This window comes from Vidua macroura, chromosome 3, assembly GCF_024509145.1.
Source record: "Vidua macroura isolate BioBank_ID:100142 chromosome 3, ASM2450914v1, whole genome shotgun sequence".
Taxonomy (NCBI): Eukaryota; Metazoa; Chordata; class Aves; order Passeriformes; family Viduidae; genus Vidua; species Vidua macroura.
The window spans coordinates 59875721-59889114 of NC_071573.1; the positions used below are offsets into that span (position 1 = coordinate 59875721).

At 44.1% G+C, this 13394-nt stretch overlaps 1 protein-coding gene across 2 annotated transcripts in view; it reads left to right on the forward strand.

Annotated features, from left to right (window-relative positions):
* The first annotated feature begins 4414 nt into the window (after window positions 1–4414).
* Window positions 4415–13394, forward strand: part of MOXD1 (monooxygenase DBH like 1) — a 49903-nt gene continuing 40923 nt past the window's right edge. For both annotated transcript variants that reach the window (XM_053973402.1, XM_053973403.1), the window contains exon 1: window positions 4415–4726. In XM_053973402.1, the coding sequence (XP_053829377.1) occupies window positions 4442–4726 (285 nt within the window). In that variant the 5' untranslated portion in view covers window positions 4415–4441. The remainder of the gene's footprint in view (window positions 4727–13394) is intronic.

Here is a 13394-nt window from a genome sequence, read left to right on the forward strand (position 1 = left end):
TAAGAGAAAAGCCAGTAGGCAACTAACTCAAAGCATGTCACAGGGTACATTAGAAATAGGCTGAAACCAAAACTTTTTATGCCTTTGAGAAATCCTGCTGCCTGCAAATGGACAGGACACACACCTCTTGCTGGGCTGCTCTCCAGCAAGAGCACCTCAATGCCAGGATAGACCAGCAGGGATAAACCAGGTGTTTGGTCACTACCCATGATCAGGCCAAATCTTGTAATTAATTGATGCATTAAGGAACAGTAGAGAAGCACACACTTGAAAAACAGGATGCCATCCAGAGGGATCTGGGCAAGTTTAAGTGGGCTCAGGGGAACCTCATGTGGTTTAACAATTCCAAGTGCAGGATGCTGTTTCTGGCTGGAGGCAGCACCAGGTATCAACACAGTTTGGGGGATGAACAGACTGAGAGCTGCCTTGCCAGCAAGGACTTGGGGGTGCTGGTGGGTGAGAGGCTGGACATGACCCAGCAATGTGCACTTACAGCCCAGAAATCCAGTTGTATCCTGGGCTGTTTCAAAAGCAGTGTGGCCAGCAGGGTGAGGGAGAGGATTCCTTCCTTCTATCTGCTCTGGTGAGACCCCACCTGGAGAGCTGCATCCAGCTCTGGGGTCCTCAGCACAAAAAGGACATCAATCTGTTTGAGTAAGTCCAGAGCAGGCCACCAAGCTGATTCAAGGGAGGGAGAGCCTCTCCTATGACAAAAAAAGCTGAGAGAATTGGGATTGTTCAGCCTAGAGAAGAGATATTTTATGGATAACCAGATTTTGGCCTGCCAGTACCTCAAGGGAGCCTACAAGGAAGAAAAAGAGACACCTCTTACAAGGAGACATAGTGACAGGACAAGAGAGAATGGCTTCAGTCTGAAAGAGTAGGTTTAGATTAAGTATTAGGAAAAAAAATCTTCCCTGTGAGGGTGGTGAGGCACTGGAAGAGCTTGCCCAGAGAAGCTGTGGATTCACCATCCTTGGATGTGTTCAAGGCCAGGCTGGATGGGGCTTTGAGCAACCTGATCTAGTGGAAGGTGTGCCTGCCCATGGCTGAGAAGTTGGAACTAGCCAATCTTTAACATAGACCATTCTATGAGTCTAGGACTTTTTAATCAGTCCTTCAGTATATGATCCATGTCATGTAATGGTTTGTGGGAGTAATGGACAAGCTGATATTTAGTAATAAGTAAGAGTTTTTAAAAAAGAAAAACACTTGCTGAATCTCCCTGGGCTTGGTTAGGTGACTGCCTTCCCCCAGAAGAGGAGGTTCAGTTCAGAGAAGGTGGTAACCTGATGTCTCCCTGTGCTCCTGCCAGCAGCATTACTTATAGGCCAAGATCAGATTTAGAATGATTTAGACTGTGTTTTCTTCATATGTTTGGTTTCCTAATGATGCAAAAATTTTCTGGTGAAGTTTCCAAAGTCTCTTAATGTGAGTTTTGGGAATTGTGCAGCCTTACCCACAAAGTGCCTCTTCTACTAGGAAAGTTTTATTACATAAGTATTGTTCTTGGGATTATAAATAGCAGCAAGCTGAAAAAGGTTAGTTTTGTCACAGAGAAAGATAGATCTACACTTTTAGATCAAGTGTGCAGCTCTGTAAAACTGTTTGGATGATTTATTTTAATGGAAAAATATTTGCTGGAAATTGGAAAGCAATAGGACTGCTATTCCTGCACTTCTGCTAGTCTAAATGTTGCCATCATGATGGGGTGAGCAGTGCTGCTGAGCGTGGTGTATTGCTGGAAGACAGGATAAGATTGCCCCCAGGTTTTGGTAGAAAGTCACAAGGATTTGGGATATACAGACTTCAGAGCTGCAGAAAAGCAGCAGACTGACCCTTGAGCTCTGCACAGACAAAATCATATAGTCCCATGGGAGATTTCAAGAATTCAAGTATTGTTTCCATTCCAACTCTCAGCCTCCAAAATGCCAATTTTCTCCACATAGGCAAAGTAAAGCTCAGGAGCAATTTGGTGCTAGCTCCAGAGCCATGGAATAGGGATGCCTTGGCCACTGGCTCTGCCAGCTCAGGACTCCCATGATGGGCTAGGTGGAACTGTCCACCCTCCACAGCTGCTGCAGCTCATCAGAAATAGTACAGCTATTTACCCTGAGTGTTACCACTTCTACCAGACCCACTACAACAAAACTCTGACTTCTCTTGCCTGACATACTGCAGTGTGTCCAAGGCACTAGATGGTTTTGGCTCTTGGCAGAATGACTGGGAAGATCCCAGTCAACCACAGGTTGTGTGTGTTGATGAGACAGAGGAGCACGGGGTTGGACATACAGGGGGCAGGGTCGTATGGGGGGGTGTGCAGCTGTTTCTCTGACAGCCTCTGCAGTGCACACCTATCTCCAGCTCTGCATCCCTCATGGCATCTGCATCCAGACTAGTTGGGAAACCCTATTTCTGTGGCTGTACAGCACAGCTTGCTGTGTAGGATAGTCCATCATCCCTCCCTGTACAACAGCATCCCATGCTGTATACAGGCTCCTAAAATGTCATCAGCACCACCCTTACCAAACTGAGACGTAATGGAGTACTTCAAAGTGAGCATTTTGCACTCTTTTGTACAAATGCTTATACAAGGCATGCTCCAGGAAGCACTAGCTGGACTTCAGTACCACTGTTGTGCTTTAAAGGCAGCAATTTTGTACTAGATGTGTGATTCAATCATTCTTTTGAAGAGTGAGTTTATCATCTCCATGTGATTGAAACTTTATCTAGGGATTTCTGTCATCTAAGAACATAATGCACAGTCTTATTAGAAAATTAAGAAAAACACTAAATTTAACAAACATTCTTCATTCCTTCATCATCCTTGCCCTCAGAAAAGATAAATGTGCACTTTTGGAACTGCCCTAAGGAACCCTTCTTTAGCACACAATTTTACAAAGGCTGAGTGCCCCCAGTTAGGTGCCAAGGTCACACCTTTGGCCTTGAGAGAGCCTATCACACACCTGCAATTTCTCCTTAAATTAATCCATATCCACTTGCAGGTGTTAACAATTTTGTAGAAGAGAATCTAAACACTCAGCATCTCTCAATTTTCTGTTTTGTCAGTAATTTGAGCCTGTACCTTTGAAGTTACTGCTATAATTTCAAGAATGGTCACACTAACATATTCCCTCTAAAGATTGCTTTCATTTCACTAGTATTTAATTATTTATTTTCTCTAATTGTTTATGATGCCTTGGGTAAAAGTAATTTTTGATGCTTATCCTTTTATAAGAATTTTCTTTTCTAGAAGTTGTTTTGTAGTTTGATATATCCCTCACACCACAGTGGGTGGTTGCATTCTGGAAACCCCAGTGACACTTGTGAAATATTGTCATGCAAAAGCCAAAAAAAGGAAGAATTACTAATTTCCTTTATGTACTAATTTGATTGGGTTTTACTGAATTAATATGCCATTTTGTTTGAGTACCAGGCTCTTTCTCTTTCGTTTAAATGCAAAGAAAACACATTTCAAATACCATAATTTCCTTTTACAACCAATTTCATACAGCTCAGAGCTTTCAAGGGTCAATATGACCTTTTCTGGTCCCTAACTTTCCCGTTTTGGGTGCCACGCTATTTTTTGTTTCCATCCAGATTTGCAGAGGGCTGGGGAACATTCTTCCAAAAGCATCTTTCTGCTCGTTGTTCTCGCCCCCGCCGTGATGGTGGTGCTGTCAGCAGGGGAAGGGGAAGGCAGCCTCTGCCGTGGGATTGTCGGGGACCGCATGGCCGGGCTGGCCGAGTGGCGGTGCAGCCGGGGACGGCTGCAGGGGTGTCAAGGGACGCGAGTGAAGTTTTGAGATGTGCTTTTGTAGTCGTCTCACTGCAAACCTCGGAGGTCCTCGTTTTCCACTTAAAATACAAAAAGAACTCTCCGACGGGGGATCTCCTGCTTAGCTCCATCCGTCCGCCGCGCCGTGCGCTCGCACTAAGTGGAGAGGCGGCTGAGAGTGGGGAAGGGCTCGTTTGCCTCCGGGCTTCCTCCCGTGGAATTCTTCCAGCGGAGTTAGAGTTGCCGGGAGGCCGGGGAGGTCTCCCGTCCACCTCTTCTCCGGTCAGGAGGAGGGTTTTGGGTCGCTAACGCGAACTCCGAGCATCTCGGCGAGAAGCCCCCGCGGCGAGCGCACGGCAGGTGCTCCCGGCACGGTGGGGTCCGGCCCGGCCCCGACGGGCGGCGCGGGGGAGCCGGGGGCGGCCGCCAGCACCGGGCCGGGGCGGGAGCGAACAAAGCTCTGCCGAGGGCGTGCTGCCCCGACGGGGCCGGCGCGGTGCCGCCCGCAGCGGGGGCGGGGTGACCGGGGCACCCGGCCCCTCTTCCCCACACACACACACACACGCACAGACACACAGACACAGACACACATCCCCCGCACACGCACACCGCGCCCGGGCACACGCCGAGACGCACAGGCGGCCGCTGGTGCGCGGCGAGAGGATGCGGCGGCTGCGCCCCTGGGCACTGGTGCTGGGCGGGCTCCTGTGTGCCTGGGCCGGGGCCGGGGCCGGGGCCGGGCCGGAGCTGCGGAGCTACCCGCACAGCGCGGTGCTGGACGGAGCGGGCGCCTACCGCCTGCGCTGGGGCCGCCGCGGCAGCGCCCTCGCCCTCCGCCTGGAGGTGCGCACCCGCGGCTACGTGGGCTTCGGGCTCTCGGCCAGCGGCGGCATGGCCTCAGCCGACATCGTGGTGGGGGGCGTGGAGAGGGGCCAGCCCTACCTGCAGGTAAGGCCCTGCTCCTTCCCCTCGACCGCTGAGCCGGGTCCTCCTTATCCGCCCACCTTCCCTGCGCTGTCCTTCTCTCGGGACGCCCTTCTTTCCCTGCCCCACATTTCTTCTGCAGCTTTCTTGCCATTCATCCCTGTACCTCTTTACTTCTTCCTTCCACCCTTCGGGTTATCCCTAGTCTTCTGCGTTCCTTTCCCCTGGAGGAGAAACTTCTTTTCGATCCTCTCCTTGCCAACCCTCCCTCTAAACTTCTACATAGACTTCGTTAGAGGTGTCAGGTTTCTTTGCTCTTTATCCAGAAGATGTGACAGTCCTATTCTCTCTCCTTTGGGCACTCTCTTCTGCCTGCCCGCCGAGCCTAGACCCGCGGAGCCCAGGGGTGGGAGGGCAGAGTCTCTCCCAGGGAGGTGTGGCGCCTTTCCCTTCACCCTGCCAACAGCTGATGGAGCTTGGCCGTCCTGGTGCCGCCTGAGCTTGCTTTTTCTAATCCCACCGGCATGAGGGCAACATCCCACCACCTTCCAAGCCTGTTGACGTCCCCTTCTGCTGGCACACAGCCGGTGCTGCTCCTGTTCTTGGTGTTCCTCCTCTCCTCACCTGGAAGTGTTTTGACCCAGATGTTGGAAAGGACTTGCAGAGTAACCACTGGGAGGGCTCCTGGTACGTGTCCTTGGTCTGGTAAAGCAACCTCAGAGGTGCCCAACTCTATTGGCATAATTTTCTTGGGATGTTTCTCTAGTAGTCTAGGTATTGTCAGGGCTATGTCTGGGAACAGGAGTGTGGAACAGAGGCCTTGCTGGTGCTTACAGCAAGTCATCCCTTCCCAGAGGCACTGGTGGCTGGTGGAGTAGGAGCCATGAGAGGGGAGGGGACCCACACCTTTAGTACCCTCTCATCAACCTGACTTTCAGCTGGCAGGAGTTGCTCTGGGATGGGGGGAGCAGGGACAGCTTGTCCCACGGATGACTGAAAGGGCAATCAGGCCTGGAGTGACATGTTGTCACCCCCAGATGCTTGAATAATAACTCAGAGATGCAGTTTAAGAGCAGAGTGGTTGTTAGAGTATGGTCTAGAAGAAGTCACCTGTCTTTCCTTCGTTATGTTAGAGCTAGTTGATCTTTGAAGCTGCTGCTTAAATTTTAAGAGGTTTTCCCATAAGAATATGGATTTTCTATTAACAATTCACCATAAGAAAACAAAATGCATAATATGATCTCCCTACTATTTGTCAAGGTTTTATAAAATTAAAATTTTTCAAGAAAAATTGAGCTTTTAGTATAAATATTTTCCTTTAAAAATTTTTTTATTTCTTCTTTCCTCCATTTGTTTGCTGTATGAAGTTTGGGCAAATATTTGTCTTCCCTAAGTGCAGACCAGTGATTTTCAGAATATTGCTTTCTCCATATTTCAAAATGAAGATAATTTTTCTTGAAGCATAAATAAAAGATTAATAATAGTAAAAAAGCCCACTCTAGGCTGCTCATTCAGCAGTGAGCTCTTCACTCACAGAATGAAAGGCTTTCTGAAAGGCTTTGCAATTCAGAAGACACACCTATTAACCATTAAAAGAAACCCCAGCTTTTTTTCCTGGTTAGTTCACAGATCCTGTTAGGGTAAAGCAAGTCTTTTAGAGAGACATCCAAATCTAGTGTAAAGACACCCAGTGATGGAGGATCCATCACTTCCCTTGGTAGTTTGTGGCAATAACGAGTCTCTGCTGCTCCTGATTGCCAGGATTAGTTTGTCTTGGCTTAGCTTTCAGCTATGTATTTTTTCTACTATATTAAAAACTCTACTCCCCCTGCATACCGCCTTCATAAAGTTATTTATATACTGCAATCGTATAATCAAGTCACTGCTCCATTTTCTTTTTTGTTAAATAAATAGATTGAACTCTTCAGCATCACAGGACATTTTCCCCAGCACTCGAAGCTCTTTTGTGGTTCTGTTCAGTATCCTTCACAGGTTTTCAACATCCTTAAAAATGGCCCCATGCTAACTCCATTCTTCCACAGGTTTTGTTCACCAACATTCTGTTAGAAATAGAAAAAGACTATAGGAAATGCCTGCCCATAGAAACCTACTGATATTTTTCCTGAAACACTGATTTAGCACATAAATTGTTATGCTAAGAGCTATGAGTTATTTTGTTGCACTTTTGAGTAGGTAAGAAGAAATACTTTTGTTACACTTGCTTTCCACTTGAGGCTTGTTCCATCCCCATTCCTTTTTCAGTTCTAGGTAGCATGGTTTCTTTCAAAACTGAACTGAGGTTTTTTAAAAGTTGCTCAGTTAAAATTTTTCCATACTTGCACCAACAAGGAACAGCCAGAAACAAAGATGATAAACAAAATTTGTCCAGAGGCTTTTTCTGGTCAGGCAGCAGGGATTGCTAGAAAATGAACAAATTGTTCTAGGATGTTGTTTCAATAATATCCAATTCTTCCCTTTACTGGACAAATAAATACAGTTAATATTTTAAAAATGCATTCTGTGTTAAGTGTGTGCCATCATAATTTAGATTATTTACTACTGAAAGATTTTTTCATAGATAGCACCCTTGAAAGTATGTGGTTTTATGCCTAGCTGAACTCCATGAAATATGTACACCCCATAGTGAATGAACTTACTTTTCTTTTTGGTTTTAGAAATATGTTTTTATTCCATGACCATCCGTTGGAAAATGTGCATGGTGGTCTAAACTCTTAGAGAGGTCATTTTTTGGTTTCTTTGAAAGTTTTGAGATGCTTGTTAGTGGCCTGGCATTCAGATGTTCTGAAACACCTTTATAGCCTTTCAAGTGGGTATTGAAATTGCTAGTCCCTTGGGTCAGTTTTGCCTTCCCCCCCCCCCCCCCCTCCCCCCAATTCTCTCACCTTCTTTAAAAATAGAAAGTGTTCTCAGAGGTAAGAGTTCTCTTCTGGGAATAAGCATGTAAATATAGTTAGTCTACAGCTGCCAGTTAGAGTAAAAGCACATAATCCTGCCTGTGGAAGATCCATATATTGGGGTAGAGGAAAACTGCCAGATCGTTTTCAGAGAAAAGAGAAAAAATGTTTCCTCTGGCATTTATTCCTCATCCTCTCAGAGCAAGTAAATGCTATTCCCACCATCAGCAGGCAGTGTTTGCCTTGAAAAAAACTGGTGACTCAAAGTCCTGGATATCCTGGGTTGGATTTTACTTTCTCAGTTTTCAGTGTATCCTGAACTTGGGTGCAATGAGCTGTTTGTTTTGGTTTGCTTTTCCGTGTTGGAGCTGTATTTAATCTGAAAGAGTGTCTGACATAAGGAAAGGCTAAAACAATTTGGAAGCCTGTGGCTCAGTTTTGTCTAAATATATCAAGATGGAAAGTGTTACGATGTCATGAAAGAAGAACAAGTTTTTTGAAGAGCATTGGAATGATCAGGGAATTATACATTTACAGTCCTAACTGAGAAGTTTGGTACTTGAAATGGGAACCTAAACATATTCTGGGAGGACATAGAATGGATATGTGTATACATACATGCATGATTTAGTGCTTTGTCATGAGGGAGGAACCTCCACCGAGCAGAAGGAGAAAAAGGAGATCAGTGAACAGACTGTTCTCACACATTACTGAGAGCCTGTGGTGTCAGAGCAGCAGATTGTGTGGTATTTGGCTGAGCATGTTTGAGAACAAGAAGATACCAATGGGGGTCAGTATTGGAAAGCTGGGGTCTGGGAGCTTTGGACAAAGCTGGGATCTGGGAACTTTGGACAAAACTGGGAGCTTTGTGTCTATAGGAAGGAGTTGGACTTAGGAGAGTTCATTCTTAGCAAAATGTTACCTTGAAATATTTCCATGGTCATTTGCAGCATGTGTTACTCTTCATACAAGATCTTGGGGCAGCCTTAGATTTTGCATCTAGTTTTCTTAATGCTTTTCTTTTTTTCTTTTCTTCTTCTTTTTTTTTTCTTTTTCTTTTTTCTTTTTTTCCCCTAATGCATCTCTTTTGTGCTTATGAATTGACACAGCATGCATTTTCTTGCTAGACCCATGCCTTTTCCTTGGTCTCCACCCCTGTCTGGAATTGTGCATCCCCACCCACAGCACGTAGCTGCTGAGAGCTCCATTTTGGGGAGAGTAATCCTCCTTGATGAATGCCTATTTTGTGCAAGTTATACAAGAGGGTTGCATTGTTAGAATCTTCTGTTGAACTTGCACAAAAATAGTCCCTACTCAGGGTGAATAGGGACTGTATGTCACTAAAAAGTACTTTATTATTCATTAGAGCCTTGCTTGTTAACTGTCACCCAAACTAAAGAATATCTGTTATCAAATGTATCCCATGGAGTTAGCTTAATTGCTCACAGGGAAGTACTTGGAAGAGATTTTAAAGGACAGAAAACAGTGAGCATTTTCAGTACTTAACGATATGCCGCTTTTAAGTGCACTCATGCCAACAGCAACAAAAGAAGTGTTTAGAAAACAACTTGAAAGGCACCAAGAGAGAGATGCGAAGCGAGTGCCACACTGACATATCTCAGTCGGTGTTTTGTTGGAGGTATTTCGTGCCTTTGGGCATTGGGGCAGAATCTCCAGATGACTAATGTCTCCCTCTTGGCTTCAATGTGGGGCATAGAGAGACACTCCAGTGTACAACTCCACTGGCTGGGTGCTTTGTAGTTCCCTTTGAGAGGTACAATAGTTAGGACAAGGAAGCAACAGTTGGTGAACAAAAGATGAGAAGAATTCTGAAGCTTGTAATTTGCAGGCCTTCAGGGGACTGTTTTCAAGTGGTTGGTTGGGATTATTTTTCTTTTTTTCTTTTTTTCTTTTTTTCTTTTTTCTTTTTTTTTTTCTTTTTTCTTTTTTTCTTTTTTTCTTTTTTTTTTTTCTTTTTTTCTTTTTTTCTTTTTTTTTTTTCTTTTTTTTCTTTTTTTCTTTGTCGTATTTTTTGTTCTCCTTTGGATTTTGGGGGCACCAAGAAAATGAAATTTTCTGCATCTCCCGAAAAATATGGAATTTTAGCCACTGTGAGTGATGCAAAGACTTAAAATAATGGGGGGATGATTTAATTCCCAATATAAACAAGTACCACAGAAGTAGGAAAGGGAAGAAGGGAGATTTTCTAAGGCAGATCCAGAAATTTTGGGAACAAGTATCCCTAATTATTGTGCTTGAAAATCCCCTAAGTGTTTTTAATCTTCCTCATAATTGAAGTAATTAAAATAATTAAACCCAGAAAACTTCTACTGGATAAATGTGGTTCCTATGTAAGGAATGTTCCTTGTGATAAAGTGCAGTTCTAAGATTGTATCGTGCAGTATCTCCTCCTTACTGATTTTCCTTCCCTTAAAACACTTTGCTACATGTTTTGTCTAGTCTCTTTCTGTTAGGACAGCCTTTAATCTAGCTTTATATTTTCTGACTAACTGGAATATAAACTCTTAAATTAACATTTATTCTTGATGTAAAGACTTGTATAGGGCCTTGGGACTCCACTGCAATGTCAAATTATCCATGTCAATATGCAATGTCGTTGTCCTGGGTGACTTTATGATGCTGAATTGTATCCCCATTCATCTGTTTAGCCCAGAAATATATTTTCCACCTCTAAAACTAGATCTAAGAGTGAAGGGAGGGAGAATGAGAAGCGGTGCAATGTCTGAGGTGGCTGTATTCAAAAACGTAGAGATAAGAGCTTCAGCTTTCCTGCTTACAGACTGTGTTGTCTGCAGCACGGACAGAAGGAGAGAGCTCTCCTTTGCTTTTGGTTAGTTTTTTTTTTAGCTAGCTGAGTCAGAGAAGTTCCTGGACTGTGGCTTTTCTTTTTCTTGGAACTGATCAGCCTGCTCTGGACTGAAAACCCAGAAAAACACCGGGAGCTCGCTCACACCTGTGGCCCATCGGGGTCCAGGACACAGCATTTTCCAGCACGGAAGGGCCTGATAAGAGACTGAGCAAGCCGAGCTACAGCCCATGACAAGGACTTTCTAAATTTGCCATCTCTTCAGAACAGCAAGAGGTCTTAATGTTTGATATTATTCATTTTTTTTACTTGTGAATATTTTGTTTGCTAAATAAACAGGTTTTTTTCCACTTTTCTCCAAGGAGATCTTTTCCTGAACCAATAGGGGGAGGGGCAGCTTGAATCTGCTTTCTAGAGGGACCCCTTTGGAAGCTTCCTCCCAAATTTGCCCTGAACCAGGACAGTCATATTTCAACCTCTAGCTACTAGTGCCTTTTATACCTTGTGCTATGTTAGACAGATCTCCACACTTCAGTGTTTTCATTTGTGTGCAGAGAAAGTGATATGTTTTACTTCTCAGGAATTTCACAAAAGCAAAGGGATGCCACTGCCAGCTGTAGGCCACCTTGGGCAGCATTTAACTGGATATAAGAAATATATAGAAGTGTATTCAAGTGACCCAGTCTGAATGAGAAAAGGCATATTTCTAAGTAAATAACTGTGTTTCATGTATAAAAAAATATATGAACATGTACATACATACACAAGCCTTATCTGTTTCTGTAAGTACACAAATGGAAATGTGTGTCTTGGTGTATATGTTTATGTCTGCATTTCAAGTACAGACACACACAGGCAATTATTAGAGATAAATAATTTCTGTCCTTGTCAGAGTTAGTAGTGCACCTGAGGTAAATAATCCACAATCTAGTGTATGTCAGCCAGTTTAATTGGAGTTATATCAGGAATTGTGTATAGTTTCTCAAAACTGCCTGTGTGAGTGAGATCCAGGCTTCCTAGAAAGGACTGAATCACTTCTGCTAATCTACTGTGTAGGTAGAAAAGCAAAAAAAAAAAAAACCCAACTCCAACCCTCCCAGCTCCCCAGAAACCCATCCACCCAAACAACCAGGAGCAAACAAAAAAAAACCCTGAACAAAAAACCAACACGACAGTGTTGCCCCCACCCCCCCTCAGACTAATAAATTAATTATAAACAGACTGCCCATGGGACAGTGTCTGTGAACTTAGTGATCCCAGTTACTTTAGGAACTTATTGCAACCACTTGATTGCTGTTGCTGTACCCTTTATATGGTTGCTTTTTCATTTGCAGCCAGTCTCAAGATTGGTTCAGTCAACTGGAATGCTCTTAAGGTGTTCTTATACAGAACAGCGATGCTTTCAGGCTCCTGCTTCATGTTTGGCTGCTGTGAGTGGGCTCTGCTTTTCCCCAGTATAAGAGCATAGTAAGATCTCTGCCTGAAACTCAAGCTGAAATTTATTTGAGGTTGCAAAACAGTTTGGTTTGCTTATTTGTAAACTCATGCTCTCTTTGGTTCTTGCCAAATACAGTATAAAACCAGCTTCTTTTAGGTGGTAACATCTAGTGTGTACTGGAACCTTGAGCAGCAGGATTCCATTTAAATTGAATGCAACAATAAAAAAAAGAGAAATGTTAACCACAATTATTTTTTTGGAAACCCAGAAAGGCATAACTTGGTGCTTATTTCAAACAAATGTTTGAAATGTTTCCATTAGTTTCCTTACCGTAGCAGTTTATCCAGCCTATTTATACTAAGATAAATCCTCTCCTACGCCAACTTTCATCTTCGTTACAGCTTCATGATCCTTTTTGCCAGGCTTCTCTTTGGTCCTGGTCGTCGGCATCAGCTTGGTAGATTGGGGATTGTCCTAAGGTGACTTCATGATGCTTGTATCCCCAGTCATCTGTTCTCTTTATGCTGGATATTAAGTTCTGCACCTTTAAAACTAGATCTGGGAGTGAAGTGGGGAGAAGAAGTGGTGGAATGTTTGAGGTGGCTGTATTCAAAACCATAGAGACAAGAGCTTCAGTATTCCTGCTCACTATGGTGTCTCCAGCACAGAGAGAGTGAGAGAGAGCTCTCCTTTGCTTCTTAGCTATTTTTTAGCTAGCTGAGGCAGAGAAGTTCCCCAGACTGTGGCTTTTCTTTTTCTTGGATTTGATCAGTCTGCTTTGGACCAAAAAATCCAGTAAAACACCGGGAGCTCATGCTTGTGGTCCACTGTGGTCCACTGGGGCCGAGGACATGGCATTGTCCAGCGCACAAGGGACTGATAAGAGACAGAGCAAGCCAAGCTACAGCCTATGACAAGGACTTCCTGAATTTGCCATCTCGTCAGAACAGCAAGAGGTCTTAATGTTTGATATTATTCGATTTTTTTATGCTTGTGAATACTTTGCTTGTTAAATAAACAGGTTTTTGTTCCACTTTTCTCCAAGGAAACCTTTTCCTGAACCAGTCTGGGGAGGAGCCACTTGAATCTGCTTTCTAGAGGAACCCCTTCGGAAATTTCCTCCCAACTTTGCCCTAAACCAGGACAGGCATGTTTCAAATTCCATGGGTTGACTACAGAACATAAGTGAGGACAAGTGGAAATACAGCTTGTTTTCCTGTCATTTCCCATTCCTGACTTGTCCCTTTTTCCACTTTTAAGTGTTAGACTGCTGCTGGAACAGCAGTGATGGCCCAGTTAGCAAAGAGCAGCATACATAAATTGGGGTGGCTGAGTTTCTTGCAAGCTGAGCCCATGAGGCCATTGCCGGATGGGGCCACAATCTGAGAATTATTTTATGCTCCTTGAGGTTGAAAGGTGATATATATAATTTAGGACGGGAAATTGATATCATAAACAAAACAATCTTGTACATTGTAAAGGTCTGGGGAAGGAGTCCCATAAACACCTGTT